Raw genomic sequence first — 12,414 nt, forward strand, 5'->3', positions numbered from 1 at the left:
CCCCGCTGATTAATGGAAAAGGCACTGGTGGGATGCGGTGCATCTGCTGTGTTCCTGCATCTGGGAGATGCTTTACGTTGACTATTTAGACAGCGGAAGCCGAGCCTTACACTCCTAAATCATCTCAAGTCAGCAGAAATGAAAACCAGACCCATGCAGCCCTTCCTTTGACTTATGTTCCAAGTCAGGAACGGCCGACAATATTGCATGCCATGCCCACGTTGACAAGACAAACCCAACACAACATTTAAAGACTTTTTTCTTTTTAATTAGGAGCCAGGGGAATGTGCTGCTTATCCCTCTGCAACGGTCTGGAGCAGGTCCCAGGTTCAGGATGTAGGTCACCAGAGGTACTGCGGTGGGCTTTGCCGAACCTGCTGAGGGCCCAGGGGGACAGATGGTGGAGGCAACAGATGTTGGCAAGAACTAGTGTTAGCCAACTAGAGCCTGGAGCGAGCTCTCTCCCTCTCGTCCAACTCCACTCATGACTGGATGGTGCCGTGAGACAGAGAAGGTGCTGGAGGGGCAGGATGCAGCGGTGCTGTCGGCCCTGGCCCACTCAGTGTCCTTCCTCACTTGGCTGCCCTCCACTCTTCCTGTCGCTTTGTGATTAGGTATTTGAAGAATTCATACACAGACCACGCGATGGCCGTGGAGGGGATCTGGTAAATTACTCTGGCCTGCACCCCTCGGAAGTAGGCAGTCACCCCGCCTACTTGATAAACCGTCCTGAAGGCACTAGCCATGCCTGTGATGTGTCCTGTAATGTTTGAGTTCAAAGCCAGGGATTCCTGGGTGTTGAGCAGTGTTTTGCAGACGTCCAGTGGGGTTGTAGCAGCGGCAGCTACGGCTCCTGCACAGGCTCCGGAGAGCACGTGGGAGCTGGGGTTGTACCGTCTCTGGGGGTTAAAGTGCTCTTGCAGGAACTCATAGGTCATGAAGTGAATGGCTTGGAAGGGGACATTCATGGTCAGCTGGGTGGTGTAGCTGCGGTAAAAGGCCCCGGCCCCTTCATTCTGCCACACTGCCCGTACACAGTCTGTGACCCGGTGGTACGGCGAGTTATACATCTGCATCCTCTGCTTGACCACTGGACGCGCCATCGAGGAGCAAGAGGAGGAGATTGGAACAGCAGCCAGCCAGTGACAGAAAGTATCCAGATCCAGGGTTCCAAGACGGCAGGTCAGAGCCAGCGGAATGGAAGGAGAAAAGGATGAGTAAGATTCCTGCCAAGAGTTTGTGTTTCTCTTATTTTAGGGGAAGGGTGGCCAAACAAACCAAAACAAAACACGAGCCTGTTCCCAGCAGGGTTTCTTTAAAGGCAGGCAATTAATACTCAGTATCTCTACAGTTCAGTGACCCCAAAGAGTCCCTGGGAAATTAAGACCTGGCCTGTCTATTATTATTGTAACCTTTCCTAACAACAGATGACTCTGTGGAAGTGCACACAGTAATGAACTGAGTAGCAATTCCATTCCTTGGGTGTGAACTCTTAAAATTGAGAAGGGAGGAAAAAGTAATGTTACCGAGAAGAAACTACAATCCTTATTCAAAAAGCGTAGGCTTCAGTTTCTAAACATTTCCCATCCCATTAGGCAGACACCGTGGCTGAAGTTCTGTGCACCTCTAGCTGACTTTAGCCCTCTCCACCCTATGTGGAGAAACTGAACTGGAGGAATGTGGCAGCTACATTAGCCACTCACATTTGGTGATCACCTCAATTCTCATAGAATGTTTTTGGAGGATTTCTCCCCACCGGAAAAGCTAATACCCTAGTAGCAAAAGAAAGGGTTAAACTACACAATTTAATCTTTCACTTTTGTTTACATTCCAGTAAGAAATGCAATACTTTAACTTTTAAAATGTTAATTTTAACATCTACCTTAAGAAACACAAAATGATTTTATACAAAGTAGAGATCAAATATACTACAAAGGGGACTTCTAGGAAAGCCCAGGACTAAGCCAACCGAGCCGACACTTTTTCCAGGAACACCTCAAAGATAAATTAAATCCCAAAGACTTGCTGCTTCAACAAGTCCTCTCAAGCACCGAACATATGGAGGGAGCGCCATCTAGTGGTATACCAAGATATATGCGAGGATTCCCCCAAAAAACTGTTCTGGTTTTCTTTGCAAGGTAGAAATAGAACCAAGGCATGAAGATGTAGCTGCCCAGAAGAACGGGTTAAAGAATCTTTACCTTCCGCTGGATTCATGGCTGCATCATGAAGTAATGTTGCCACGCATCCGGCTGCACCTGCAAACGAGAAAACAGCTGCCACATGGAAGGCCAAGAGGGTGAGCGTGGCACTGAGGCCCCGGGGAAAGGGAGTGGTGGTGCAGAGTGAGGAAAGGCACGGAAAGAGGCAGTCCAAGAGGTGGTTCCAGAACCCACTGCTCCTGAGCTCCCGCTCCCAGGAAGGAAGACACACCCCCACCTGAAAAAGGCCGTCACTGCACATTCTACATCTGATAGGAAGGCCCAAATGGGACAAAGAAAATATGCAGATGTCTTATTCTAAGAATAAAAGCAGTTATGCCCTGGCAGGAAGCAGATACACTTCTCATAAGGCATGCCACACAGCAATGGGCACCACTGCAGGGAGAATGAAGCCAGGTAGCCAGAGCCTCAGTCTAACCTGCTTCCTATCCTGGGGCCTGGAAACCTACCATTTGTCCATCCATACCTTCTCTTTTGGTCCTGACCCACTATACCCTTGCTCTCCACACTCAACGTGGCTTTCTATCTTCAAATCCTGGGTTGCTATTTTTTTTTTCCTTTATTTCCACCCAACTGCTAAAGCATCTGGATTCTCCAAACAGTCCCTTGACTCCCCCTCCCACCATTCACTTGTCAGGGCTGTCATGTCCTCATCAACACCAACTGCCTCTGATCACGTGGGATCCTGAAAAGGTGAGGTGAAGAACTGGGGCTCCATTAAGTCTTCTTTGAGTGGTTGGGTCACCTCCAACCCTGCCTCGAGACGCTGGATACCACCCAACTACCAAGAAATACATGGTGGGGTAGCTGAGTGTGTCTCCATATTACCAGGCATTAGAAGCTGACGGCAGGGAGATGAGAGGAAAGTCAAGTGGTAGGTAAGGGAGAATACTGTGACCTTTGCTGAGGTGCCCCAAAGGAGGAGTGGGGTTGAAGCAGCCCGCTGTCCGAGCACATCAGGTTTGGAAGTCCCTCCCCTATAACCTGGCCTACCCCAGCCCAAGCTGCAGCTCCAGACCGTGCTGAGACCGGGAGACAGAGAGCAGCAAAGGCCAGAGTTGGGAAAGTGGGGGACCAGCACAGGAAGGCTCAATACCGTTGGCAATATGGCTATTGCCCCCTGGATGGATTATATCACTCAATGTCTTTTTTAACTTTTCGTAGCAGGCAAAATAGAGGGCGTGGGCAGGCCCCGCGCCTGTTGCTGTGACATTCAGCCCCCGCATGGGCCTCCACAGGCCCTCTGTTCTTATAATTCTCCAGAGGGCCTCCAACACGTTTCGATAGCGGGCAGCTGGATCAGGCTGTAGACTCTGCATCCGGGTCTGAAATTACAGCAAAAAAGGCAAAGTCAGTGATTCCAACTTCTTGTCTGCCCCATCACACAGGCCCTGGACACAGGACAAGCCTGTGGGAGTGATACTTCGTATCCAGCTTTTACTTCTTCCCAAATCTATGACTCATCTTTCCAAGCCTTGGACCTTTCTTCATCTAATCCTCCACAGCCAAAAAGCAGAACACCCTTGAGCACATCCTTTAAGAACACTGCCTCTTGGCAACATCCTCCAACTCCAAAATGACCCACTATCTCAGCAATAAATACCAAACATGAGATCCACAGAGTTGCTTTTTCACTTAACAAAGTTTAGAGATCAGGGCTGGATACATGGTGCAGCAGTTAAGAGAGGGGATTACTCTTGCAGAGGGCCTGAGTGCAGTTCCTGCGCTGGGTGGTTTAACTACCTGTAATTCCAGCTCCAGGAGATCCAACTCTCTTCTCTGGTTCCTTGCACTCACATGCACATACCCCTAACACAGGTACACACACATAATGAAAAATAAAAACAAACCTTTACATTCACATATTTACTGTCTACAACACACTTGCTGCTTTATTTCTAAAGATAAGCCCTGGCCCTGCTTCCTGACCACACAATACCCTGACTAAACCGAGGGTGGCTCACCTTTTGATATCTTTTCAGACCATTTGGCTTTGGCAGCTGGGTTTGCATGTTAAAGTCTTGGTAGAAATAGCATTCCCAACAGATGCTGCTCCTAGAAGAGAAGCCTGGCCCCAAACTATGGAGATGAGGAAACCAAACTAACCTTTAAAACTCAAGGACCACTCAGACTTCTTATCTAAGTGGATTGGATTCTCAAAATGGCCTTGGCAAAGAAAACCAGTCTCTATGAAATACAACCTTCAAAGATTAATGACTGGCATCAAAGTGTGGGTAGTAGACACTTGGAAAACAGCCAAAAGTTCACAGAAATTTGCGAGTCTGAGCCAGTGAGATGTCTCAGTGAATAAAGTCACTGGCCACCAACCCTGAAAACCTGAGTTTGATCCTTGAAATCCATAGTGAAAGGAGAATTGATTCCTACAAGCCGTCCTCTAACCTCCACAGCTGTGCTACAGAAAGACAGACACACACACACACACACACACACGACACAGAGCGGTCCTCTAACCTCCACAGCTGTGCTACAGAAAGACAGACAGACACACACAGACACACACACACACACACACACACACACACACACACACACAGAGCAGTCCTCTAACCTCCACAGCTGTGCTACAGAAAGACAGACAGACACACACACACAGAGCGGTCCTCTAACATCCACAGCTGTGCTACAGAAAGACAGACAGACAGACACAAACACACACACACACACAGAGCGGTCCTCTAACCTCTACAGCTGTGCTGCAGAAAGACAGACAGACAGACAGACACACACACACACACACACACACAGAGCAGTCCTCTAACCTCTACAGCTGTGCTACAGAAAGACAGACAGACAGACACAAACACACACACACACACAGAGCGGTCCTCTAACCTCTACAGCTGTGCTGCAGAAAGACAGACAGACAGACAGACACACACACACACACACACACACACACACACACACACACAGAGAGCAGTCCTCTAACCTCTACAGCTGTGCTACAGAAAGAAAGACAGATAGACAGACACAAACACACACAGCAGTCCTCTAACCTCCACAGCTGTGCTACAGACAGACAGATAGACACACACACACACACACACAGAGCAGTCCTCTAACCTCCACAGCTGTGCTACAGAAAGAAAGGCAGACACAGACACAGACACAGACACACACACATATAGTGTGTGCGTACTTAAAAAAAGGCGCGGGGGGGGGGGGGGGGGGGGGGGCTGGAGAGATGGCTAAGTGGTTACAAAGGCATACTGCCCTTTCAGAGGACCCGAATTCAGTTCCCAGTTACCCATGTTGGGTGGTTCATAACTGTAACTCCAGCTCTAGGGAACCCAATGCCTTTCTTCTGGAATCCATGTGTACATACTCTCTCCCAACACAAACACATATTATATACAATTTTTAAAGTAATAAGATAACTCCTTAAAAGAAAATTGGAAATCCACCTCATCAGACCTTCTTTGAAGCATGTCTACACAAAAATCCTAATTATTTCAATGCTAAGGTAGCTTGGAGCCTAGCAGTTTAGAAGCAAAGCCCGGCTACTGGGCCAAGGAGCCTATAGGGTTTGTTTGCTGAGTGAGTGAATGAATCTTTTGTCACACGCACATCTACACCAGTTCAGAAAATAACACGCACAGCCACTGGTGAGTCAACGGGGGCAACTGAAGACCAGTGACAGTTTAAACTCCCGCTTCATACCAATCACTAGATTCAGTTCAGGTTTAAAAGCCCGAATCCTCCTGGTTCAAGTTAGCCAACTGGGATCCAAGAATAAGGCCTTTTCTCAAGAGCATGGACGAACTAACCAGATGAACAGGTCCTGGTTAGCCGCAAGCGATCCACATTCCTCTGGGGTTATTCTCTCCTGCCTGCTACTAAGAAAACGCAGCATGCTTAAATGTTAATTACCAGCCTTTCAATCAGAAATATCACATATCACCGTATCACAATGGACATTCAGTTTCCAGTTCTCAAATCACCCAAACACACCATGTGCTTTACTTAAAGGGTGTGATTTTAATCTGGACCTGGTGGTGGTTTAACAACACATACTTCGAGAGTCTGTTTGAAACCAGTCTTCTACAGAAGGATTCAGAAACCACAGCGCTCGGCTGGAGTCAAGGGCACATTTGGCAACCAGTGACGAAAGATCCTGGCCTCAGAGAACTCTTCATCCCCAAGAGGAAACTGGACTATGCGGAAGTTACAACATTTTACAAACACGTCTAAATCTAATTCAATGGCAGTGCATCCCTATGCAGAGGACCCAGGACCCAGGCAGAAAGTAGTCCAAATATAAAAACAAATACGGATACCCATCATTTTAGCCAATAAATCTTCCTTCTGCAGAATGATGAAATCTCTTAAACACATGAAAAGCTCAGTATGAAAGAACGAACACCACTACCTAACACTGAAGAAAAGCTACGTAAGTCTTGTGGTGGTGGCGCACACCTTTAACCCCAGCACTCGGGAGGCAGAGGGAGGCGGATCTCTGTGAGTTTGAAGTCAGCCTGGGCTACAGAGCTAGCCCAGGACAGCCAGGACTACTCAGAAACCCTGTCTCAAAAAACAAGGTGGTGGGGTTAGGTGCATTCATGAGGTCAGAGAGTCAGTCCTGGCAGACATCTTAGCTATGGCACTCAGCTTCTCGAATCGTGAATCTCACACAGGGCTAGAAAGATGGCCCAGCAGTTATAGCGCTTGTTCTTGCAGAGGGAATGGGTTCAATTCCCAGCACCAACATGGCAGCTCACAACCATCCCCGGGGACTCTGATCCCCTTCTTCTCATCTCCATGCACATCAGGCATTCACGTGGTGCTCAGACATATATGCAGGTAAAACATTCATACACATAAAATAAAATAATCAAAATAATCATAGAAAAAGAAAATCACCATGCTATGTGGATTAAAAGAAACAAGCATGTAAAAACCATAACTTGCAAAGTACTATAAATGAAAGGGTTTTGACTATTAAAACATGATTCTAAATGTTCCTATCCAAGAATTGACAGGCCATGGCAGCGTGATATACATCACTCACACGGGCAACTAATGACTCAGGTTTAATTCTAAAGGTAGCACATATGTGTTTACTGGGAGGTTTTTCTGATCTATAGTAATTTATATTGCACATTCAGATGTGACCCTCAAGGTTATACACTTACAGGTGAACTCTGTCATTCTTTAGCTGGCTTGGCTCTTGAAACCTGATTTTGGGAAGCTATAAGGAAAGTTGATGAGTCACAGACTAAATTCAAATCACAACTGCCACTTAGACTCTGTGACCTTTGACAAGTTACCTAACTGCTCTCCAAGCCTATCTTCACCTATGAAATAATGAGCAGTGTTAAGCACTTTACACAGTACTGGGAATGAAAGAACATCTGGCATTTACTGATTACTTAGTTATCATTATGAGGTGTGAGAAAATAAAATAGAAGTCAGAGATTATAGTTCCTAACCTTTCACTGGTGGATGTACAGAGATAACCCTTTACACCCAAAGTTCAAGAAAGGTTTCTCTCTGCTCCTTCCTTCTGCAAAGTACTGTGTGATACCTGCTTCGCCACTGCAGGGCCCCAGACAGTCCCTTGCACAGGGGAAGCAGCCAGTAGACTCTGAGAAGGGTTTTGCTGCTTTGGGTTTCAGGGCCTGTCCCTACAGACAAAGTCTGATGCTTGCCTCTGAGGCCCAGAAAAGGAAACTGATTTATCTGGATTTCCAAAGCTCCCTATTACGATCATTATGATCATGGAAATAACAGGCTTGATAACCATGGCCTAGCAAGGCTATGTTGACTTCCCATGGTCCTTCCCAAGGATATTTTAAGTCAACTTGACCCTGATTAAGTGGCTAGGGATACACAGGCCTGCATGCCAAGAGATAACGTCAGCATTCATTTGCAAGCACTGTGGTTCTCTTTGGGCTCCAACACTGACACCTGTGTCCAGGCTAGTCTTAGGGTCTGGTTGGGCGGCTTTTCCTCTTCACCATCCTTGGAAAAGCCGCCAGGGAACAAACGGACCAGGAAGCCCTTTCTAAGAGAAGGGATTTGAGGTATATTCATGCCTGCACAAAAACATTAAATGGTGGGGCACTAACTCATACCAGGCTACCTTCTCATGATCTAATTCCCAGCATTAAAAGCAAGGAAAAATGATTCTTCTAAGATAAAACTTTGCATTTTTGAATATTCTTAGGCATTTGTCCTTCAAATCAAATAACCAATTCTTTAGTGTAGGGTTTAGAGGTAAGTCTGCAATACTGTACTGTCAATTCTTTAAAAATACAAATCTCAGAGGCAGGCGGATCTCTGTGAGTTCGAGGCCAGCCTGGTCTCCAAAGCGAGTTCCAGGAAAGGCGCAAAGCTACAAAGAGAAACCCTGTCTCGAAAAAAAACCAAAAAATATATATAAATCCTAAGATATATTCAAGTGATGAGGAACTATTAATCAAAATAGTTAACCTTGGTAGGCTAGACAGAACTTACTGGTTGTACAACACACCTTTGGGACTCCCTTCTCCTGTGTCCCCTCAATTTACAGGCCTTAGAAGTGACTCAGGGATTTTGTTTGCCAGGCCCCCTGTGTTTAGAGAGCAGGGCAGTGTGGCCCAGTCTGATGTACCATATTCGACGCTCGGTAGTCTCTGTTGATTGAGTCTTGTCATAGGACAAAGATGTGCCCCCATTAAGGATATTCTAGAAGTATTTCTTTTGTTTGTTTATTTTTCTGTAACAGGGTTTCTCTGTGTAGCCTTGGCTGTCCTTGCTCTGTAGACTTAGGCTAGCCTCAAACTCAGAGATCCTTCTGCTTCTGCCTCCCAAGTACTGGGATTAAAGGAGTTGGTCACACCAGCCAGCTCTAGAAGCATGTCTAACAAAAAAATTTACAAAAATGTTTACAAGCAAATGTTTACTCTATACAGCATTACAGAGTAAGGAAATAAGTCTCCCAATATTTTGTAACATGATACAACTGTCAAACTGACAGGCAGTAGTAACATTTTTCCTTCCCTTTCTGTGTGGCACTGGTACATGTTTAAGTGGATATGTGTAAGTTTGTGTATGTGTGGGTGAGGACAGAGACCCATCTTTCTTAACCACTTTCCACCTTGTTTATTTATTGAGGTGGTCCTACTACATAAACCAGGCTGGAGCTTCAAACACACAGATCTGCCTCCTCTGCCTCCTGAGTGCTGGAATTAAAGGCAGGCACCACCATACCAAGCCACCTTATTATCTTTTGAGACAGGATCTCTTACAGCCTGGAACTCATGGATTTAGCTATATGGGCTACCTGGTGAGTTCCAAGGATCTGCCTGTCTCTACTTTCCCAACACTGGGGTTACAGATGTGCACCACCATGCCCAGATTCTTAGGTGGGTGTCAGCTGGCTTTACTACCTGAGCCGTCTCCCCAATCCCAGCAGTACCATTGTTAAGTTGGTCATATTATCACAATGCATTTTCCATCCCATTAAATATTTTCCATGGCTTCCTCTGATCTGTTTTCCACCTGATACTCATCCTGAAACATAGCACCCTAGACTCTGCGCTGTACTTGCAGTTAAGAGGGAGAGGTTGTAGGGCGGTGGTGGTGCACACCTTTGATTTAGGCACTCAGGAGGTGAGGCAGTCGGACCTCTGAGTTAGAGGGCAACCTGGTCTACACATTCAGGACAGGCTCCAAAGCCTCACAGAAAAAAAACAAAACAAAACCCAGAGAGAGAAAGAGAGAGAGAAAGAGAGAGAGAGAGAGAGGTTACTCTGCAGCTAGATCAGCTAGATTTTACTAATTTTTGGATATGTTATTAACTCACAACATCCAACCTAAAGTCTATTTCCTAGAAGTCCGAATCACTGTTATATATTCATTTTATAATTATTATCACATTAATTCTTTCTCTCACACAGGCTTTATTATTTCTTTTAAGGGAAGACAAAGAATGTTGTCTGGCAAAAGCACCTACCCAAAAAACAAGCCACAAGTCCAGTTCACGGTCTAACTCTGTCAACAGAGACACTTGAAATGCTGATGCTCACCTCAGTCAGGTGCACTGGACCACGATTTTCAGCGGCTATGGCTCTAGTTAGGAGTTATCCTGTAATGTGCTGAGACACACTGGCCAGCTCAACATCATTCCCAAAGCGTCAGGTGCACTTTCTCCATTTCCTCACCACAACTCAATGCCATTCCCAAAGCGTCAGGAGCACTTGCCTGATTTCCTCATCCACTTTACTAGTGAAATTGTAAAATAGTACTACAAGCAGAAGCAAGCAGAAGAGACTGATTTTTCCAGGGCCCAGGTCGACGCTCTCCTCATCTGCATACGTCCAAGAGCTGACAGGGTATTGCCTATCATAATTGGTGTCAAGAAAGCACCGTTCTCACTAGTAATTCCAACAACCCCTCCAAGTTACTTCCCCTTCAGTAGCTGGCGCCTCTACTAAAGTACAACAGTGAGGAAAAACCCGTTTCCATCTTCACTCAGGCTGCTTCGGACCTGGATGTCCACCACCATCCTGCTTGGTTGTGGATGCAATTGGTTTTACCTTCAACACTGATCATACCCTGATAATCTCATTCTATTTTTTTCCCCACGTTTACGTCCACTTTCTAATATCATCACACTTTTCCCTTTTGTCAAAATCAGGCGCCCAAAGAAAGAGACTATTCGTTTCAGCTCTGCTGTGTAGGGGCTGATTCAATCACACAGTCTTCACCCCAGCGCAATTTTTACCGTCAGGAAATAGATGGGCTATCAGTCAGTCTTGCTTCACAGAGAAACCGAAACCTTTTCCTTAACATGCCCTTTCCATTCCAGCCTGGAGCTCTCACTTTTGACTGCACAAATGATTTTCAACCACTCACGGGTTAAGATTGAATACGTACTTTTATCTAGCTGAGAGATCCCAGATTCCGGTTCCTGCCCAGTCACTTTTAAGGGAAGACGCAGCAAGGAGCTTGTGAAAGCACCGACCCGAAGCACATCTCAAGCCCAGCCATCAATCGGATCGAGTTCACGATCTGACTTCATGCCGGCTGGCTTTACCTTAACCGAGTGGTAGACTTACCTGTGCTTCGGGATCCCCCATCCCACCCCATTCCTGCTTTAGTCCCAGGCGGTATCAGGTCTTTGGCTGACAAGGTTTTTGCTCCGAGTCTCGATTCAGATCTCACTGACCGTTAGAAATAAGTCCTGGTTCCTGACTGAGCTCAACTCCCAGCCAGGACTTTGCTTGCACGGAGTATCGGTTCAAATCGTGCGTAGAGGTAGAAGCCAGGAAGGAACCCATCGGCTCTGGGTCTCAGGCGGGATTCTGGCTCTAAACAAGGCTCAGGGTCGGGTCAGCCCCAGGTCGGGTTCGCAGCCCGGTCCAGCTCTCACCTTGACGCAGTCGACCGGGTACATCACGCAATGCTCCAGGATCCCTGCCACGGCGCCCGCCACCATGTGCGTGGTGACAGTGGCTCCAGCCGGCAGCGCCTCGTATTCCGGGCCGGATTCTGGATCCTGCCGCACTGGGGGCTGACAGGCCCCCGCCTCCCCGCCGCCGGCCCCCCGGCCCACGCCCCGCTGCAGCCACCCGTCCAGCAGCGCCGACTCCCCGGGGCTCCGCCCGGGCCCAGCAGCTGGTCCTCCCGCCACACCGCCTGCACTTCGCCCCTCCAACTCCATCCACTCGGGCCAGCCGCGGCGCCCAGCCGCGCCACAGCCGCCGCCACTACTGCCGCCGCCCCCCGGCCCCGTTGCGTCCGCCTCAGGCGCGGCCCAGAGAGCCCGGGGCCTCCGGCTCCCGCTTGGCCCCGCGGGCACGCCCCCCAGACAGCCATTGGTGCAAACCCTAACGTGTCCCCACCCCCATTTTACGGAGCGAAAGTCTATCTGTGGTATTCGTCAGACAGCTTGTCATTCCTCACGTAAGTCCCACCCCTTCCCCTTTGATCTTGGAAGCTTCTTGTTTATTGGCCACTGATTGGCGGACTTGGACAATCGGCCCGCCCCTGGCGTCTCGGGGGCGGGAGAAACGTAAAGCTGGACTTTGATAGGCTCAAACCGCTCTGGCTACTTTGGCGGCGGCCATTGGCCCGGGCTACTTCGTTCTTCTATTGGCTATGGAGAGAAGCGCCGGGGAGGACAGGGACCGGCTCCCGGCTGCAGCCGGGCTCCGCGGGACGGCGTGCGTGGCTGCCCGGGTTGCCG

The 12,414-nt window shown here is 48.0% G+C and overlaps 1 protein-coding gene across 5 annotated transcripts; it reads right to left on the minus strand.

Moving 5' to 3' along the window:
- Positions 1 to 246: 246 nt before the first annotated feature.
- Slc25a28 (solute carrier family 25 member 28) lies at positions 247 to 12,021 on the minus strand. 5 transcript variants are annotated; one of them, XM_036169795.1, is made up of 4 exons: positions 11,599 to 12,021; positions 3,319 to 3,547; positions 2,202 to 2,258; positions 247 to 1,090 (listed from the first exon to the last, which is right to left on the minus strand). In XM_036169795.1, the coding sequence occupies exons 1-4, from the start codon at positions 11,887 to 11,889 to the stop codon at positions 573 to 575; spliced, it is 1,095 nt and encodes a 364-aa protein (XP_036025688.1). In that variant the 5' UTR covers positions 11,890 to 12,021; the 3' UTR covers positions 247 to 572. The 5 variants fall into 5 exon arrangements, with proteins under 5 accessions (XP_036025688.1, XP_036025696.1, XP_036025716.1 ...); XM_036169803.1 differs by lacking the exon at positions 11,599 to 12,021 and adding an exon at positions 11,285 to 11,592; XM_036169823.1 differs by lacking the exon at positions 11,599 to 12,021 and adding an exon at positions 11,103 to 11,278.
- Between the last annotated feature and the right edge of the window lie 393 nt (positions 12,022 to 12,414).

Source organism: Onychomys torridus, chromosome 1 (genome assembly GCF_903995425.1).
Source record: "Onychomys torridus chromosome 1, mOncTor1.1, whole genome shotgun sequence".
NCBI lineage: Eukaryota > Metazoa > Chordata > Mammalia > Rodentia > Cricetidae > Onychomys > Onychomys torridus.